The sequence below is a fragment of the Callospermophilus lateralis genome, chromosome 7, assembly GCF_048772815.1.
Source record: "Callospermophilus lateralis isolate mCalLat2 chromosome 7, mCalLat2.hap1, whole genome shotgun sequence".
Taxonomy (NCBI): Eukaryota; Metazoa; Chordata; class Mammalia; order Rodentia; family Sciuridae; genus Callospermophilus; species Callospermophilus lateralis.
Window position 1 is genome coordinate 457496 of NC_135311.1, and position 20586 is coordinate 478081.

A 20586-nucleotide genomic window follows, 5' to 3' on the forward strand; every position below is an offset into this window, starting at 1 on the left:
CATAAAATGATATATTGGAAAGTGCTTCAGAAAGTGTAAAAGAATTAAGCAAGAGTGGACAGGTTGTGGGACAGGAGTGTCTCAAGTCCCACACTGATTCACTCCCCTCATCTCCTTGATTGTAAGCAGGGAGTGTGGAATGAAGGCAATGAAAACACTCTGGCAGGTATCTTTCTGAATCTGCAGCCAGAATATGTAAAAGAGAGAGGAAACCGAGAGTGGAGTCTTTATACTTGAGTATATCGCTCCAGTATTTACATGTGCTTCACCTACTTGATGAACAACTTCAGACACCAAGACACCCACAAACTGCCTACCTTGAACTGGATATACTTTAAAAGGTTGAAGTCCTTGGCATACATCCTGAAGTACTCTAGGATCTGGGAGTTGTGCATGAAGTTAGGGTAATGATCCGGCACGGGGTAGTCGCTGAAGCACATCATCTCCTTAGAAGTGTTGATGATCACTGATTTGTAGATACTGGCTCTTCCTTCTTCAGGATTTTCCTGTAGTAAATAAGAACAACTTGAGAATTAATTTCATGATTTATAAAATAGCCAATGAATAGTTGAAGAAATTTCCTGAAATAAATGACAATTCAGACAAATGACACACATACATGGCCTCCACACCTCCCCCTGTTCTTGTGCCGCTGTGTAGTTCCTTCCCCTTGAACCTCAGTTATCTTTATGACTTGTTTTTGACCAACAGGATACAGTCGAAATGGCACTGAATGACTTTAAGTTGTAGTCATGCTTTTTTCCAGAGTATCTAAAATTACAAATAGTCCTCAATAAATGTTTAATGAATGTATGTCAGATTGACTTGAGAAAGGAATGCATAGAAAAAGCAAATTTCACATAAAACAACAAATTAATGAAATAAATAAAAATTTATTTCAAAACAATGTGAATGAGACATATCTGTCTCATTTTTGAAAATTTTAAAGGAAAATTGTGAAATAATATAAAAGTCAAATGCAAAAAGATACCACTTTATATTATTTAAATTAATTATTATTTAATTAAGTTTGTATTAGTTAATAGTAACTTAAAACATCCCCCAAATCTCCGAGTGGTTTAGTTATGTTACAGTATCTCAACATGAAGTACAATCTATCTTTGACACTATTCCACAGGTATCCTGCTGAATACAGAGAACATCCGGTTACTCCACTGCTCATTGGCTTCTATTCCTTCTGGAAACCAACCTACTTATTCTAAAATTTAGCACTTTTCACATCTAGCCCACTATGGCTTTTAATCTTCATTCAGTGTTCCCCTTAACAAATCCCATATTCCTGAGTCATTAAATTATTAGCTGAAATAATCTAGGCTCTTTCACAACTTAAAACTTTTGTGCATATCACTACTTCTTGAAAAACTCCTACCTTCATTCGAGTTATATCAAATGTTACTTTTTTGAGGAAGACTTTCCTGTAGTTTCTTGATCCTCCAAGTCCCCAAACCTTTCAATTCATATTGCTATAAAAGCAATGTAAACAGATCATATCATTCTGCATTTGTTTCCATGATTGTAAGGGATCTGAGGGTAGTGTAGACGCCTTATTATTCTTTATATTTCTGTCAACAACGCAGTACCTGATATATAGTGAATGATTAATGAATGTTTAGGAATGAATTAGTCATATAATTATGAGAATGAATCTAGAGACACCAAAATTATGACATCATTTCTTCCTAACTTGATCTACAGATGCAATGCAATCCCAATCAAATCTCTGCAAGCTATATTTTAGTCATCAACAAACTGATTCTAAAGTTTTTGTGGGAAGACAGAAGTCTAAAAATAGCTAATTTTGTCCTTAAGTATAGGCTGTGCATAATAAGCTTTCTTCAAAGAGTTGAGTATAGCAAAGCAAGAGAGAGAAAAGGGATAAAGTTTACTCTGGCAAAATCTGACAAACTCCACTTCAGGAAGGCATCACTATTAACAAAATAATGTTAAGGCTTGCTGACAGGATGTATCTTTGGAATGATATAATGAGAGTGGTATGACCTTTTCAGTCTCTCTCTCAAACCCTATGACCTCAGTAATCATGAGAAACAGCAGACAAATCTCAACTGAAAGATAACCTGAAAAACACTGACCAGTGCTCCTCAAAACGGCCAAGTCATCAAAACCCGGGAAAGTCTAAAATGATCGTCACCGTCAAGGGGAGCATAAGGAGACACCACGATTAAATGTGATGGAGTGTCCTGGATGGGACCTGGAACAGAAAAAGGTCACTGAGGGAAGAGTGAGTGATTCTGAATGAAGAATGGGCTATCAGTGTCGCTACAGGAGTGCTGTGGGGAAGATACCTGTGGCTAGCTCCGGGAACTGAAAGGCCAGCCTCTGTCTGCGTAGATTCCATTCTATTTCCAGGCTGACTCAGCATGGGGACCTACCAGTCAGTGAAAAGCGGCGCCTAAGGGGCCGGCTGGTCTGGGGTATTCAAAGCACAAGTGTACCAAGAACAAGACAGAAATGATAAAGAAAGAAAAGACCCCCTCAAAAACAAAAATCTCCACCAGAAGACTTCTAGGACTAATAAATTAAGCAAAGTAACAGGTTCCAAAATGAAAACACAAAATTAACAGTTTTCCTACACACCAATAATGAATTAACTGAAAAAAAAATCAGGAAAACATTTCCAACAATAGCTTAAAAAAAAAAAAAGCAAAAGCAAAGAAAAACAACTCTAGGAATAAATCTAACCAGGAAGGTAGAGGAGCTCCACAGTGAGAACCATAGTGCGCTGCAGGAAGACACGGAAGACTGCACTGCGACATGGAAAGACCCCTGTCCTGGGTGGGATTCATGTGTCACATGTCATATTCCCAAAAGTGAGCTACAGATTCAGTGCGATTCTCACCAGAACACAATGGTACTCTTCACCCTCTAAGATTCACGTAGAAGAATATAAGACCCAGAATCTCTCAAGTAATGCTTAGCCATAAAGCAATGCGGGAGGCACCACAATTCCCAAGTTTCAGATCATACCTCCTAGCTATGATATTAACGATAGTGTGGTATGGCATACAGACAGACATGGAGGCCGGGGGAACAGAGAAGGAATAGACAGACCCACACAGATACGGTCAGCTGATATTTGACAAAAGTGCCAAGAACACAAGTTGGAGAAAAGATAGCCTTTAAAAAATGGTCCTAAAAAAACATGATGTCCAAACGTAGAGGAATGGAACTAGATCCTTATCTATCAGCTGCACAAAAGGAACCTGAAGTGAACCAGAAACTGAGGAAGAGGTCCAATAGCTACTAAAAGAAAGCACAGAGTCGACACTCCAACACAGGCTCAGGCAACGATCCCTCAGACTCCTGGGAAGCACCCCAAGAGCTGATACGAGGGAGGACGTCCAGGGGAAAGAAGTGTGAAGAGAGAGCCCACGGAACGGGAGAACATCTTTGCCAGCTGCTCTTTTGACAGAGGATTAATATCCCAGATATATAAAGAATTTTTAAAAACACCAAAAAATAATAACCCAGTTAATAAATGGGCAGATAAGCTAAACAGACATTTCTCAGAAGAAGAAATACAAATGAATAACTAATGTCTGTGAAACTGTTCAAAATCTTTAGCCATCAAGAAGATGAAAATCAAAACTACACCAAGATTTTGTTTCACTCTAGTTAGAAAGGTATTCATCAAAAATACAAATAATAATAAATGCTTGCAAGAATGTGGGGAAAAAAAGAAATCTTTATACATTGTTAATTAGTACAACCACTAAGAAAATCAGTATGGAGTTTCCTCAAAAGTCTAGGAATGGAATCACCATATGGCTCAGCGATACCACTCCTTAGTATTTATCCAGAAAAATTAAAGTCAGAATATTACAGTGATAGATGCATACCCATTTATTGCAGCACAATTCACAATAAGCAAATTATGGAATCAGCTTAGGTGTCCATCCACAGGTGAATAGACAGAGAAAATGTGGCAGACGTACACAATGGAGTTTTATTCAGTCATAAGAAAGATGAAATTATGTCATTTGTAGGAAAATGGATGGAACTAGAGAGAATCAGGCTAAGTGAAGAAGGTTAGACTCACAGAGTCATGTTTTCTCTCCTGTGTGGAAGCAGGAGTGAAAAAGGGAGGGAAGGGAGTAGACCAGTGTGGTAGAAGAGGGGAAGGCAAGAGGAGGTACCGGGAAATGAAACTGACCAAATCATGCTATGTGCAGGTGCAGATACATCACACTGGATCTCACTGTTATGGATAATTATAATGGACAATAATTTTTTTTCTGTTTCTTTTGTGGCACTGGGAATCAAACTCAGGGCCTTGAACATGCTAGGCAAGCACTACCTCTGAGTTATAGTCCCAGTTTGCCAATTTAAAAAAAATAAATAAAGGGCTGGGGATGTAGCTCAGTGGTAGAATGTTTGCCTAGCATGCCCGAAGCGCTGGGTTCAATCCCCAGCACCTCCAAAAGCAAAACAACAACAAAACCAGCTATGCAGTATAAGACTATAATATGGATGGATATATGTTATTATACATTTACGCAAACCCATAGAATATGCAAAACCAATAGTGAACCTTCCTGTAAACCAAGAGCTGTGAATGATGGATAATCTGTCACTGATCGTAGCAAATGTAGCACACTACAGGGGGATGACGATAATGAGGCAAGCTGTGCACCTAAAAAGGCAGAAGCTCAATTCTGTATGAATTTAAAACTTATCTAAAAATAAAGCATATTAAAGCATTTTTTTAAAAAAAAGAGGAAGGAGAGGACCTGAGGGAGTGAGTTGGAGCTGAATGGGCTGGAGGGGTAGAAGGTGCAAAAGGGGGAAAACGACTCCCACTGGGCGGCAGGAATGACGACAGCATGGTCTTCTGTTTCCCTGTGGTGCTCCGCAAATCCCACGCACAGGAGCGCTGTTGAAGGGTACTTCCCAGTTCTGGTGTCTGCACACTGAGATCAGATGGAGAACTTTTCAAGAAACATAGAGCCTGGGCTCTCCTCCTAGGAATTCTTCCGAGTGCTGCCTGTCTAATGTGACGACAAGGCTGAGAACTGCCCATCAGAGGCAGTGTGCTGGCCCTGAAGAGCTCACAGCTACTCACTCCATCAGCTGCAAGTCCTTTCTGCAATCACCCTCAGCTAAACCGCAGAGTGCCCGAGGGCAGCGGGAGGAAGCCAGGTCTCTGCATCTCCGCACCCTCTAGGGACAGCCTCAGCCCAGAAACGTGTGTGTCATAGATTACTGCTGCTCTTATTGTAAGGACACAACATCATCCTCATGCTGCGGTAGAGGCTGTAAGGCCTTCGCCTTCACATCAGTGTGTATTAGAAATACCTAGCAGAGAGCTCCAGATCAACACCCAGAATCTCACAAGTGGCTGACACCTTTCCTGTTAACGTTCCCCCAGGGATTAGTTCTTCAGTGTACAGCTGGACACTCCTCCCTCTTAAGTATTTTTTAATCCACTTATTGTCATCATCGTCTTCTTCTTTTGAGAAAAGAAGAACTATGAAATTTATAGTTTTTTAAAAAACATTTCATTTAAGGATGTTTATTAATTTTCTATTTTAAATCAACACTGATTAAACAGCAACATTTTACATTCCATGGTGTATCTATTGTCTATACTTTATAACTTTATTATGTGATGCAGTTATCAGCAGCATAAATATCACTTAGGGCTTGTTAGAAATGTGGAATCTTGGTATACCCTAAATTAATTAATCAGAATCTCCAGTAATTCATGTGTACACTGAAGTTTGAAAAGCATAGTTTAGCATGCTTTAATAATTCTTAAAAATCCAGTTTGACCAAAAAATAGCAATGATTATTATATAGTATGGAGTTAAATCCTCAGTATTTTGTAAGAAATTTATTACTTTTTGAAGCTATTGCATTCATAAGGTAACAACAAATAAATGGGTATATATCACATTAGCACCTACTTTCCACCATCAGTCTTATTTAATGTTAATGAAGAGATCAAGAGTTGACTGAAATTAATGTTTGAGAACTTCTATGATTACTATGAGACAGTATTCAGCTGCACCAGGAGAAGGCTACACCAGTTTGGTAGGTGGAACATGAAAGGAAAAGAGAGAGGAAATACAAATGGTGGTATCTGAGAAAACACTTGTTTGGCAGATAGAAAACAGAAAGGAATCACGGTAGGGAAGTACAAATGGTACTATCTGAGAAGAAAATAAAAATATACTGAATCCAGGAACCTGTCAAAAAAAGGGAAAATGGAAGCCCTGAATTCCCAGTGTTCTTACTGAACATCCGGCAGTGGAGGTGGAATTCCAAAGTGCTTAGACCAATTCTACATACGAAACCTCTAAAAAATTATAGAAAAGTTTTCGGGGGTGGAGAGACAGCTAGACTCCAAATAACAAGCAAGGGAGTGATAGAGAAGCTTGTCTCAGAAAAAACTCTCAGGGTGACCACCAGCAGCACGTAAGATGCGTCAGTCCAACATTAAAGGATGTTTATAATACCTTAGTCTCCACAGCTAATTAACTGTGGAAAATGTGAGAAGGAGGGTCTCCAGCACGGTAAACATTTTTAGTCGACGCTGATGACAGTTTCCTTCTCAGGAATCCACATATTAAACATAAATATACTGGGAAGCTAATACACACCAGGCATCCTTCTTGACCTAGAATATAATGGTGAGCCCTATAGGCATGTCTGTGTTAAGAGAAGTCAGAGTGTTATGATGAAACAGTTTTCCCCCCAAGGAAGCAGTTCATAAGGTATTGAAATTTTGCCCAGAAGATAATAATGAAAAAAGTCCCCATGCTGTATTTTCAGCAGGTAATAATTTTAAATCACTTTAGAGATAAAAACCAGAAACATATTAATCAGGCAGGATAATGGCTACCCCCCCAACATCATCTCTGCCTTACCTAATTTCATTCCCTTTTGGTAATTGCCAAATCCAGCTACAATGTGGGGGTCCCACTCTAGGCCTGAATAATAACTAACATGTAGCACTATGCAGAACCAGCACTTTTGTAAGTGATTGATGTAATTATTCATCCACTTATTCCCCAAGATAAATGTTTAAGGTGGGTATTATTATTATCTCTTTGTAAAGATTAAAAAACAGTGGGCACAGAGAGGTGTAATGATTTGCCCAAGGCCATACTTCTTGTGAAGGACAGTCTTTGAATCTAAAGCAGTGCTTTTAACCTGCACACTAGGGTGTGACTGGATTCCAACAGTAGAATTTTCTGTTAACTAAAAACCGAATTAACAGGTTTTTCAGCCCACGTCTGACTGATTCTGATAAAGGTATAGGGATTTGCTAAGGGGATCCATTCTAGATATGAATAAGAGTATTGTCAGATAGAATTAGTTCCCAAAATGAAGCCAAGATATAATACTTTTGTTCTACAAAGTAATGTCATAAGGCCACTTTTTAAATTTCATTTTTTTGTAGTTGTAGATGGACAGAATGCCTTTGTTTTTATGTGGTGCTAAGGATTGACCCAGTGCCTCACACATGCTAGGAAAGTGCTGTACCACTGAGCTACAGCCTCAGCCCAATCTACTTTTAAGCAGTTGGCCAACGCTGTGTTAGTTTTTATGATGGGAAATATATCCATGGCACCTCAATTCCATTCACTGGTTCAGAAAATGAGTTTAAAAGCAAATCAAATTAGAGATCAGTGAAGATGACTGATATTTTTGGCACTTAATAGGTTTTTGTCATTTAAGTATATAATGTTTTAAGTGGTTACTAACAAGTTGCAGGATTGGATGCATATTTAAACAATTTAACTTCAAAGCTGAGTATATGCGAGGACATGAAAACCAAGTTGCAGGAGCTCTCTGCCCTCTGCCCTCTTCTGAAAGACAACGGACTTTAAGCTTCTCAATGCAAGAAGTTTAAAGCAAACAATTCTATCAGATTTTATATTTTATTCAGGACTAGAATTGTCAGAGAAATAGCTGGGTTTTCTTAAAAGGAAAAATGAGGTTGATGACTGAAGGTTCAGGGTGTTCCTGGAAGGAGTTGTTGGCAGGCGATTCTAGCTCACTTATCTTTAGGACACATCAGAAGCTACCACTCCACATTTTCTAATCCCCCATGTGCTTTCTAAGGTGTGTGGCTTCGTTACTCATTCTCCCCTCTTCTGAAAAACAGCAAAACTAATATAAGAAAATGTTCTCTGTGGATTTTATAAACAGTAGAATAGGGAAAAGAGTCCCATGAGTGATGCTTTTGCAGCCCACAGAGGGAAAGAGAAAGCCTCATTAAAGGTGGGGTGGGGCTGTTAGGAAGCCAACAGGCAGAGCCCTGTCAGGTTCAGTCACTACCAGGCTGGCATATCACCTGACATGAGGCAGCATACTGCATGCACCCAGCTGCAAGGAGGGATTCTAGTACTAAGGGACACAAGACTTACCTGATACCTCCAGAGCCCACCAATGTCATCAGTCCTTTCAAAGCAAACAGGTTCCAAGTCTTCATCCAGACAGCACTTGATGGAAGAGAGCCCGGAGGCTCCAGCCCCAATCACAGAGATCCTTCTCTTGGTCATGGTCTCCAGAGATCTTCACCTGGCTAGGGCAATGCCACTTGTCCTGAAGAAAGAACAAGAGACAGAAAGCACACGGGTACCAACAGTGCTTAAGAAAGACAGCTGCCTCCACACTCAAATAAATGCTGTGACAAGAGGTGCCTTGGGGTTGCCCTCTTTAGAAGGAATCCTGCAAGGCCCAGAGCTGAGGAGCACTGTCTCACTCTCTCTCCTGAAGCACCTGGCTGCTCCTTCAGCTGAGATGGGAAAGTCACTCTGGCTTTCTGCTGTGATGAAAGAAACATGAACTAGGCAGGTACCAGCCCAGCCCAGGGGCAGGTAGTCTGTCCCACCTCCTTTCAGCCCACACCCCCACCGCTCCTTGGCACCAATTCTCCCTCTCTTCACTGGAAGAAAATGTGGGTTGGATCTGCTTTGGACAGGAAAAGAAACAACTTGTGTGTTTTTCAGCTGGGTTGTGGGCGGTGCCCTTTTACTCCCTCTGGAGAGAGGTCTTCTAATCTCCTGAGCTCCCCTACCGGCTGCATCCACTTTTAACTCCCTGCTTTTCCCTTAAAGGAATACACTCCTACTACTGAAGCCAAAGTGTAAACAACTCCCAAGCAAGCGTGATGTGAATGCCTAAATGCGGAACAACTACATTCCTGGGCATCCATCCAAATAGGTGATCCTCCCCTCTTCTCTGCCTCCTCCCCACCTCATGGCCTGCGTCCTGGCTCTACCCTGCTGGTAGAAATTTACTTTAAAATCCCCATGCATGCTTTAAAATGCTTTTAGCTGAATTCTAGCTGGCTTCATTTCAACTCTTTAAAATCTGGTTAAAAATAGAATCTTTGACTTAGACAATCACTTTACTCCATCAGGAAGATGCCTGTCCAGTATATGGTCTGAATTATATTAAAATACAGTTAGCACACAATGGTGGACACATGGTCTCCACGTCACCTCGTGGGAGAAGGAAAGAAGTGAGGATCAAAGGTGGAGTCCTGTGTGTGTGTGTGTGTGTGTGTGTGTGTGTGTACATATGTATCTACATACATATATGTGAGGGGGGAAGTTACCAGGGAATGAGCCCATGGGTACTTAACCAGTGAGCCACATGCTGTTATTTTTTGAGACAGGGTCTCACTAAGTTTCTTAGGGCCTCACTAAGTTGCTGAAGCTGGCTTTGAACCCATGATCCTCCTGCCTCAACAACCTGAGCCACTGGGATTATGGGTGAGCACCACAGCATCCGGCAGAATGTCTGTACTTTTTGATATGGTTCTGTCAAAACAGTTACTCATCAAAATATTCCTTATCTTTCAGTGGACACATCAAGATGACCCCATCACGTAATTCGTATTTTAAAGAGCTGCTATTAAATTTTGCTCTGGATTCTCTTTTCATTTTACTCCTGCCACACTTTATTAAAACCTTTATTTGGGGCTGGGATTGTGGCTCAGTGGTAGAGTGCTTGCCTAGCTTGTGCAAGGTGCCTGGTTCGATCCTCAGCACCACATAAAAATAAATAAAATAAAGGTCTTGTGTTTTGCTACAACTAAAAAAATAAATAAATAATTTTTAAAAAAACCTTTATTTACTAGAGTCTGTCCTCACAGATTACCACCAAACAGAATGCTTTTTGTCAAGTACCTTCCGCCTAATGCTACTTTCTCCTAGAAAGAGAAAGCAGTGTTCTCTCTCTCTCTCTCTCTCTCTCTCTCTCCCAGTTACTTGAATGTATCTCCTTTGAGGTTTAGAAGAATCAGTTTCTCAGTTCATCCCTCCCGAGGCGTATGGCAGTGGAAGGCCAGGGATGTTTAAGAGTAGGACATCTCATATGCAGCCATCAATTTCTATTACTGCTGGAGAAGGCAGGCAGGTGTTCTCCAGTTAATGAATCACTGGACCCCAAGGAGCTATATCTGAATCTGAGAGAGACAACTGCATGTCACCCAGACATACAATTTAAGTGGGGTGCAGTAGCCAGCTGGGACTGGGGTTGTCTTCCTTGGGGTGGGAATGGCATATCAATGAGAAGAATTAACATGGAATTTCAGTGGCTAGACAAGTAGCAGACACTACTGGATCCCATTAAAATGTTATCTCCTCCTCTTGCTATATAATATATCCCTTTGGAATGGGATTTCCTAATGAGGAACCGTGTGTTTTCCTGGTTCTTTTTGAAGCTATGCATAAATTCATTATTAAATTATCACCAAGGAACAGAAGAAGAGAAAATGTGAGCAGCTTTGACCTAAACTTTTTAAAGAAAACATCTTGATCTAGTCTTCTACTCCTTCTCCTTTTTTTTTTTTTTTTTTTTTTTTTTTTGTTTGTTTGTTTGGAATGTTGATAACCAGACTTCTGGAAGCCAGGAATTGAAGTTGGTAGGTTTGAAATAGTCAGGGGCCTCCATCCATGGAAAAAGGACTCTTTAGGACTAAGGGATAGACACCTTAGGGGAAATAAGACAACCCAGCTAGCTCTCAGTCTTATGGGGTTAACAGTTGTACTAAAAAATTACAAGTTAAAAGTGCACCAGTCTTCAAGACCATGGGAGTGAATAACACACCAGGAGACGGGAAGCTGGAAAGTCATCTCAGCCTCCTGAGACTGCATGGTCAGCACATAGGCCAGCTAGGCCGACAAAGCAAGGTCTGCACTATTCTGAAAATATTAATAACAGTCAAAAACATGAAAAAATGTTCTTCAACATCTCTAACAATTACAGAAATGCAAATTAAAACTACGCTGAGAGTCCATCTCACTTGAGAATAGTGATTATCAAGAATACAAGTAACAGTGAATGTTGGCGAGGCTGGGGGAAAGGTTCACTCACACACTGCTGGTGGGACTGCAAATGGGTACAACCACTCTGGAAAGCAGGATGGAGATTCCTCAGAAAACTTGGAATGGAATCACCATTTGACCCAGTAATCCCATGCCTTGGGTTAAATGCAAAGAACTTAAAATCAGCATGCAACAGTGACATAGCCACATCAATGTTCATAGCAGCTCAAATTGAGAAGAGCTGAGCTATGGAACTAAGTAGGTGCCCTTCAACAGATGAATGGATAAAGCAACTGTGGCAACTGTGGTATATATACACACAATGAAATATTCCTGAGCCCTAGGAAGAATGAGACGATAGCATTTGCTGGTAAATGGATGGAACTGGAGACTACCATACTAAGTGGAATAAGCCAATCCCCCAAAACCAAAGGCTGAATGTTCTGATATGCAGATGCTAGCACACAATGAGGCAGGAGAGAAAAGAACAGAAATGCTTTAGATTAGACAAAGGGGAATGAAGGGAAGGGAAGGGATGAGAATAGGAAAAACAGTAAAATGAACTGGACATCACTTTCCTATGTTCCTATACACATATATGACCAGTATAACTCCACATCATGAACAACCACAAGAATGGGAAGTTATACTCCATGTATGGATAACATGCCAAAATATAGTGTACTGTCATATATAACTAAAAAGAACAAATTTAAAAAGTAAGTTAAAAAAAGAAAATATTAATGGCAGAGACTTTCGATAATAAGTGCTCTAGGTGATGAGGGCCAAACCCATGGTCAGAATGTCATTAATCAACCAACAGTACCTTGACCTTATTCTCATAGCCAAACGCACACCAGCAGAAGACCTAAGGCGAAGACCTAAGCTGGAAATGAGATATGAGATACAGGACACAAGAAGAGGTGTGATGGAGACTCAGGCCCAACTGAAGTTCCACCTCTACAGGTGAGGACACTGAGAGACACACACATATCTACGCACAGACAGAGACTTTTTGAAAATGATATGAATTAATACTTACATTAAAGTTCAGGAAAGATTTTAGCCACCATGGAACTTATTTGGTTTGTATAGTTTTCATGGCAGGGGGTAGGAACCATCCGATCAGGCACATTTAAAGCTTCAACTCAGACACCACATCCATTCACATTCCAAAACAAAGGACACGGGCTCTGCCCATTCAGAGAAACAGAAAGCCACATGTCTAAGGGCTGGATGCACAATAATCCCACAGGGGAGACAGTGGATAGTTGGGAATAGGAATACAACCTACCGGAGTCGGCCACCCGTGACACTCTGTTTACCTTCAGAGACCACAGCTGTGGGCCATGCCTGTGGACTTCCAAGCTAAGGAGATTACACGGCACCTCGACCATGAAGGGTGACTCTTGACCTCTGGAGTCTTTACTGGTGAGATGCGGGCAGGTTCATTTCCATCTAATGTGTTTGGTCCTTCACGATATCCTGGAAGTCTGAATCTGTTTATAGATATAGATGTAAAAGGTGGCCTCATTCAGTGTCCACCACAGTGCTGAAGGGCAGCTCCCACGGTCCTCACTGTGGGTCACCAGGCACCAGGGCCTTTCAGACGCACTCAGGTGATTCAGGCCCTCTGATGACGAAGATTGTTTCACATGCCAGTTTTGAGCATTTTGGATTAACGTTGCAATTGTCCCTCAGCAACACAGATACATGTGCAACAGGTATGTTCATTTTCACACCTAGGACCCAGGCTTTGTGAAGTCAGGATATAAGACGGCTTTGGGTTCTTACCAACCCAGAGGAAGAGGAAGTCAGAGTTCTTAGGGTTTCAGTGTAGGCTGAATCATGAGAATATTTTGGCTTCATGTAATTTTATTATTGATAACTTGCTGCTTATGTAATGTAGCAATTATGTAGAAATTTGTCAGAAAAGTTCAGCACTAGTAAACAAAAGCTTCAGGGGCTGGCTAAGTGGATCACATAAAACCTTTCCTGCTGGACAGAGAACAAAAAGTGAAATTATTGTGACTAATTAACGTATTCAATTAGAGAGGAAAATAAAAGCTGGGTATGAAGGCACATGCTCGTAATCATACTATTCAGGAGGGTAATGCAAGAGGATTGTGAGTTTGAGGCCAGCACTGGCAACTTAAAATAAAATTAAATTAAATTAAAAGGGGTGGGGATGTGGCTTATTAGGAAGAGTGCTTGCCTAACGTGCCCAAGACCTTGGGTCCAATCCCAGTACTGCAGACAAACAAAAAAGGAAAACGAGAACTGTTCTGTCAAATAAGACACACAGGCAAGTTTCAGTACAGAGCTATCTACATCTCTGACCTATGTCCTCAAAGATTTATTTGAGAATATTTCAGAATATTATATAAATTTGATGCCTAAGATATATAATTACATCAAATTACATCAAAGTCAAATGTGGTCTTTCCTTTCTTGGGAGAAAGAAAACCCAAATTTCTTTCAACTCAGTGGAGGGCACTGACCTAATTCTAACCTTAGCCCAAAGTAAGTTCTGTACACATTTTCCCTATGGCCACATCTTTTACTCAAGCTCCATATCACCAGATGCTGCCAGCTAGTATCCTACTGTAACACAGTAAACACAGTGCAACACAGTGGACAGCAAACGCAACCTCTTCACAAACCTGTGCTACAGTCATGCTTGTTTGGGTTGGGGTTGAAGATGCTAAGATCTACCAAAACATGATTTGGTCACTTATTGTTATTGTGTTGCTGTTGTCCGAGGACATTTCTCTCTCTGTGTGGAGAAATGAAACATTAATATAAGCATCATTATTGTATGACCAGAGCAATGAATGAAAAAGGGATTGAGCTAGATTTCGTTCAGGCAGCTAATACTGACTCGCTAGAAAATATTGAACAGGTTTCCTAAACTTTCTGTGCCTTCGTTTGCCTACGTGTTGAATGTCCTCTCTTGACCTCAGGTTGTATCAATCAGGTCCTAGAGTTTTCAATCCCTCCACAGACCCCTCACTGGGACATCTAACAGTATGTTTTGAGTGCTTCCTCAGGCCAGACACTGTTCCAGGACAATCGAATACATCCTGAAGGTGACTGTGTGGTCTTCCCTCCCTCACACCAGCTTCTCTCTCTTAGAAGTCCTCAGTGGTGGCATAGACATCCATATCCCAGGGCAGAAGCCTGTGGGAGCCCACCTCGGCCTCTCTCTCTCCCTCAGCCCTGTGGTCAATGATGACCAAACCCCTTCAAGTGCATCGTCACTACCTTTTTTCTCTCAGCACTAGAGAGTGAACCCAAGCCCCACATATGCTAGGTAGTCGTTCTACCTTTGAGCTGCGTGCCTTTTTACTTTGCAGATCTTTTACTTTACAGACCTTTTTATCTTGAGAGGTTCCCACTAAATTGCCCAGCTTACCTTGAACTTTCCATCCTCCTATCTCAGCCTCCTTAGTTCCTGGGATTACAGAAGTGCTCCATTGCACCCAACTCAGTCACCAATTCTTAAAACATATTTATTATCCCTTGCAAAGCTTGTCTCAATGTCTTTGCATGTGTGATCTCTCTGCCCTAAACCTTCTTCCTCTGATTTCACAAAGCTGGCTTCTCATCATTCAGACTATAATTCAAATGTCATCTTTTTACCGCTCTCCTCTTCCACCCACTCTATCCAGAGCTGCTCCCAGCCCCATTCTCTCTATTGTGACCCTGTTTGCAATCTTCTTAGCACTGTACTACCTTATTTGTACTCCCCTTTCTTTTTCTATTTCTCATCACTAGAATCTAAGCTCCATAAGTGCAGGGACCTTATCTAACATGTTCGCCTCTCTTCTAGACACTGGGGACATGACCAACATAATCACTCTCTATTGTACTCATCTGGCAAATGTCCACTCAGTTCTCTACCTCTTCCCCACCTGCAGCCAGCACACACCATGCTGCTTGGTCTCATGTCCATCAACTTCACGTGGCCCTCACTGCTGCTTGGCAATGGTACCATATTCCTCCAGTCCATTCCCTCTCCACTTCCCCTGACAACTGTTTCACATCTTTCTGTCTTCAAACCTCCAACCCCTTCCACCAAGCTCACCTGATGACACTGTTCCTCTTTTCATTTGGACAATAGAGTCAGGAGACATCAGGTGCTGTCACCACCAAATCCAGTCTCATATTGAGCCTTACTGTCTATGCCAACCCTCTACTTGTGCATCTCACTCCAGAACACTTCCTGGATCATTCCCATCAGCATTCAATTGCTCGAACATCACCCACCTTAAAATAAACTGCCCTTACTGCTCGTTATTGCTGCCAATTTTCTGCTTCCTTTTACATCAAAACTCTTCCAAAGGGGTGAGAGAGTCTGTCTCCACCTTCTTCCCTCCATTCTGGTTTCAGCCACTGCGTCAGGCACTGGACTCCTTGCCAAGGCCACTGGCCATCATGGTGTCACCAATCCAGTGCTCACTTTCTACCCTTTCTTCACCCCACCTCTTACCTGCATCTGACGTAGACCTTCACCGGTGAGGCTCCACTCCTTTGTCCTTAGGGATGCCATTCCTTAGTGCTCATATGACTTCACTGGCTGTTCTTAGTCTCTTCTGCTGCCCCTCTTCTCGATTTCTAGATATCAGCTGACCAAGGATTAGTCTTTTCTATAGTTCCAGTCACACTCCTGAGGATATTAGGACCTAAGCTCCATCCTAAAATCATGACTTCCTTATTCATATGCAGTTCTAACCCGTTCCCCTGAACTCTAGAATAATCTATCCAGTTACCTATGCCAAACCTATTCTTGGGTCTCTGTACCTGTGTCACGATACTCGGTCCAAAATTGAATTTTTTTTTTCTCAACATGAATTCTTTAAAAAAAAAAAAAAAGCCTTCAATGCATGTATTTTAAAATTTTAACGAACATAACAATACATACTTTCATATTTATGGGACACAGTGTGATATTTTGGTGTATGTATATAATGTGAATTAATCAGATCAGGGTAATTGATCTATTACCTCAAACATTCATCATTATGTCATGTTAGGGACATTCACAATCTGTAGGACATGATAGAAGAAAAACCATTTTGTGGGGCTGGGGATGTGGCTCAAGCGGTAGTGCGCTTGCCTGGCATGTGTCCGGCCCGGGTTCGGTCCTCAGCACCACATACAAACAAAGATGTTGTGACCGCTGATAACTAAAAAATAAAATATTAAAATTCTCTCTCTCCCTCTCTCACTCTCTCTTTAAAAAAAAAAAAAAAGAAAGAAAAACCATTTTGGTGTGACAGCTTTGGAGTATATGTGTGGTTTTGGGAAGAGCATAAGGCAAAATCTACTAAAAATAGATATTGAAAAAAGCATCCTGGCTACCACCTGGGTTAGACTCTTCTTTTGATATCCCATTCTTCTTCCTGTAACTTGCATGTGGGTTTGTAAGTAAGCCTCAAGGTTTTTCACGTTTGAAATAGGCCTCAATGGTGCTCATTAACATATCTATCCATTAGCCTCCAGGTGTGGGAGAACCATTGTGGCAGAAGTAAGGATAGCTAAACTGGAGTTCTGGATATCAGCTGCTATGGATTTGAGATGTTGCTAACCCTGCATTTATAAAGCTCAGGAGGCATGAGGATGGCGGGTGTCCCCCCTCTTTTTTATATATATAAATCGTGGCCAGTCCTGAAGGGGCCCGGGGGAACTTCCTTTGGAGGCTCTTTTCCACCCTTTCGAGGAAGGTGGCAAGATCCTTGGTAGCCCTCTGAGTTCTTGCTGGCTCCTTGCTGGCAAATTTTTATGCTCCCATCCAAAGCTAAAATGTTCAAATTTTTCATTGCATTATTTTGCCAATTTGAAGGAAGCTGTTTTCCTCAGGTGGCGCTGGAAGGCCATTCTCTCTCCCTATCGATGTCCCCTGGCAACTCAGAAGGCCCCGGGAGTGTCCCAGATTCCAGCTGCCACCGGGCTGCACAGGGAGCAAGAGCCGGTGAGATTGTGCCTCCAGGTTGGGTGGGCAGGTCCGGACTGGCAGCAGTGGCGGCTAGGGACTCCACTTGGCCCCGTCCCCGGGGGGGGGGCCTGGCTGGGCCTCTCGCCTGGCCAGTGGGCCCTAGGCCAGTGTCTAGGCGGGGCACCTCCTTTGGGTGACGGGGCTGGAGGGCACCCCATTACTAGTTTAAAGGCTTCCCCTCAATCTCAAATTTGGACTTGTAATCCTTTTGCCAAATGAAATCCCTTTTTACACTGGGGGCAGGGCGTCTTAGGCGGAGTTTGACCCTTCCAGACGCTGGAGGATGGTTTCAGCCCAGGGCGAATTAGGCCTATCCTTGGAGATGGCCTTTTTTTGAGTCTTTTTTTTTTTTTTTTTTTTTGTAAGAGGGCAGAGAATTTCCGCAGGGAGAGGGATGACAATATGGCGGAGGCCGTTCCCCATCCCGACTGTCTACCATGTGTTCCGGGACAGGGGCAGTTAGTGTGGAATTTAGGAGACCAGGCCAAGGATTGGTGGAAGGAGGAGTAGGTGTCTTAGAAGGGTCTTTGTCGCCCCTAGATGTTCCTCTTGAGGGGCCAGGAGAGAAACAGGCGCTGAGGGCAGATAGTCCCTCAGAGGGGGGTCCTCTCCCAGGTTGATTTCCCTCTTCCTCACCAACTGTTCTGAGGGGTCCCAGGTGGCCCAACGCCCGAGGGCGGAGTGGGACGGCGCTGGTGGGGCCTGCAGTGGGGCCTGCAGCGGGCCATAAGAAGAAACACCTGGGGCTCCCGCCGGCCGGCCTAGCTCCCTCTCGAAAACCTCTCCCTCCTCCTCCCCCTCAGCCATCAACCAGGACCCCAGAGTGACAAGGTTTCCCAGACCTTTTTGGCCTGCGCATCCAAGATCTCTAAGCCTCGGCTTTTGAGCATTAAGAGCTGGGTCCTTATGCCTAGTGTGAGACTGCCCCGTCTTTCCAGGGATACCCTTACCTCAGAAAACTCTCTTGGCTTGGCTCCATACTCTCACTCCCGCGTGGGGCACCAGATGTCGGGGGTTTTAGCCTCCCTGTTCCCTCCTGACCTGTGGGAGAGATTGGGAGAGCACGCCCCAGCCAGGACAGGCCAAGAAAGGTAAAGGACTGGCCGTCTGCACCCAGCCCTCCCTCGCAGGAGGACCATCAGAAGCGCCAGGGAGAAGAGTCAAAGCAGGATCTGGTTTAATGAGAAAACATACACAGCTAATATCATGTACAGGAGCCAATCAGGGTAAAGGTCAGCAGGGTGGGGAGAGTTTACATCTTCACCATCCTACAGGCAGTAATGGGAGACAGGAGCTGTCCGTGAGGGCAGAGGGTTCTGAGCCTGTCCTAGAGGTGGTCCGATTCTTCATCACAACCCACGGCAATGCCTTCTGGCTGATCGCCAGGTGCTCTCTTAGCCACCTGTGGCCCCAGGACTGGGAAGCGGGTAGCAGCCAGCAAGTTAAGTTTCCTCTTTTCTGATGCAACATGCCCCACATTACATCATGCCCTACAACAATCCTCTTCACTATTTTGAAATATTCAATTAATTACCATCAACATGAGAACCCCACTATGCTAGAGAGCATTAGAAGTATTCCTCCCATCCAGCTGGACCCGTGCCTATTAACCCGCCTTTCTCCGCCCCTTCTCCTTCCCACTCTTCCCAGTTCTACTCTCTAATTCTGTGACATCAACCTTTTCAGTTTCCACATTAAGTGAAAATATGTGGTATTTGTCTTTTTTTGTGCCTGACGTTTTTCATGTAACATAATGTCCCTAGGCTCATCCATGTTACTCTAAATGATAAAATTTCATCTTTTCTTGGCTGAAAAAATACTCCATTGTATATATATGCCCCATTTTCTTTATTCATTCATCCACAATGGGCATCTAGGTTGATTCCACATCTTGGCTACTGTGAAGAGTGCAGTAATAAACTGGGGAGTGATATCTCTTTCACATACTAAGTGTATTTCCTTTGGATATACACTTTATAATGGAACTGCTGGATCATATGATAGTTGTATTTCTAGTTTCTGTGTGTGTGTGTGTGTGTGTGTGTTTGATGAGCCCCAAAGTGTTTGTCTTAATTGCTGTACTAATTGATTTAATTTACATTCCTACCAGCAATGTATGAGAGTTCCCCTATTTCTGCATACTTGCCAACACAAAAATGAATACTTGATGTCCCCAAACTCTTTGCTGCCTTCCTCCTTCAACATGGTGACTCCATTCTATCAATGCCAAATTGTTGAAATCATCTTATATTCTCCCATTTCCTGCCAATGCTCAACCCGTGAATCTTCTAGGTATTACCTGTACAATATATCTATTCATCACTCTACTACAACCATGCTGGCCCCCCAATTATCATCTTTTGCCCAGACTTATTACAATAGCCTCCAAATTGAACTCTCTGCTTCTCCCCTGCCAGTCTCTACAGTATTCAGAGTAAAACTTTTAAATGTGTTACCTGACTTGCAGATCTGGATTCTCTTGGCTACATTTCTCAGCTATATTTTAGATGTCAGACTCAATATATCAGCAGTCTACTTAGCTTAGAGCTAGGGCCCTATCTCTGAAATATACTTTAAGTTAAAAAAACAATAAGCATCCTTTTGTTTAAGTGGAAGGTGGTTGATATCATTGCTTTAGCAGATAAATGTAGTGCATTGAAATCTGGAGGGGAGGAAACAAGTTAAACAAAGAATAGGATGCATAAAACACTGAGAAGCAGTTTAATAGCCAGAGAGTCTTTCAGAGAAGCCACCAAAGGATACCAATCTATGGTAAGTTTTTGAAAAAACCCGCAAATAGGAAAATAAAACAGGGACTTAGAGAGCTAAAAATACCTGTTTCTTCAGTTGGGTTTGCCGATGCCTAATGTGTAACTAAAAGCATGATAAAGTTTGGCATCTCTTCTTCATTCTGTATTTGTCTGTTTTACTCCCTTATTAAACTTTGGGTCTGCCGCAGTCTGGCTGAGCACAAATCACAAGCCACTCAAGCAGGAACAAACTTTATTTCTGAACTCCACCAGCACACTCCACACACGCTCCCCGGGAACCTCTCCCGAACGCCGCCCATGCGGCTCCTCCAGGCACACACCACACCAACCAGAAATCCCTCCTCCGGACCTTCCCCAACCAATGGGAACTCTCCAGGAATCCCCAGGAGAACTCCAAAGTAGCAGGCCTAGGCGGACAGCAGGGGTCTAATATACAATTGAATACACAGCTTAACATAACCATCATCATCTCAATGGCTTGTTGGCATCACCA

At 42.5% G+C, this 20586-nt stretch overlaps 1 protein-coding gene across 6 annotated transcripts in view; it reads right to left on the reverse strand.

Annotated features, from left to right (window-relative positions):
• The window catches only part of LOC143641873 (flavin-containing monooxygenase 5), a 52201-nt gene that overhangs the window by 29260 nt on the left and 2355 nt on the right, over positions 1-20586 (reverse strand). For 2 of the 6 annotated variants that reach the window (XM_077109804.1, XM_077109810.1), the window contains exons 1-4: positions 18273-19339; positions 15817-15941; positions 8415-8592; positions 318-506 (exon numbers count right to left, since the gene is read on the reverse strand). In XM_077109804.1, coding sequence (XP_076965919.1) covers positions 318-506; positions 8415-8549 — 324 coding nt within the window. In that variant the 5' untranslated portion in view covers positions 8550-8592; positions 15817-15941; positions 18273-19339. Of the gene's footprint in view, positions 1-317; positions 507-8414; positions 8593-12618; positions 13323-15816; positions 16022-18272; positions 19340-20586 lie in introns of those variants that run through there. The other 4 variants (XM_077109807.1, XM_077109809.1, XM_077109808.1 and 1 more) reach the window with 4 other exon arrangements.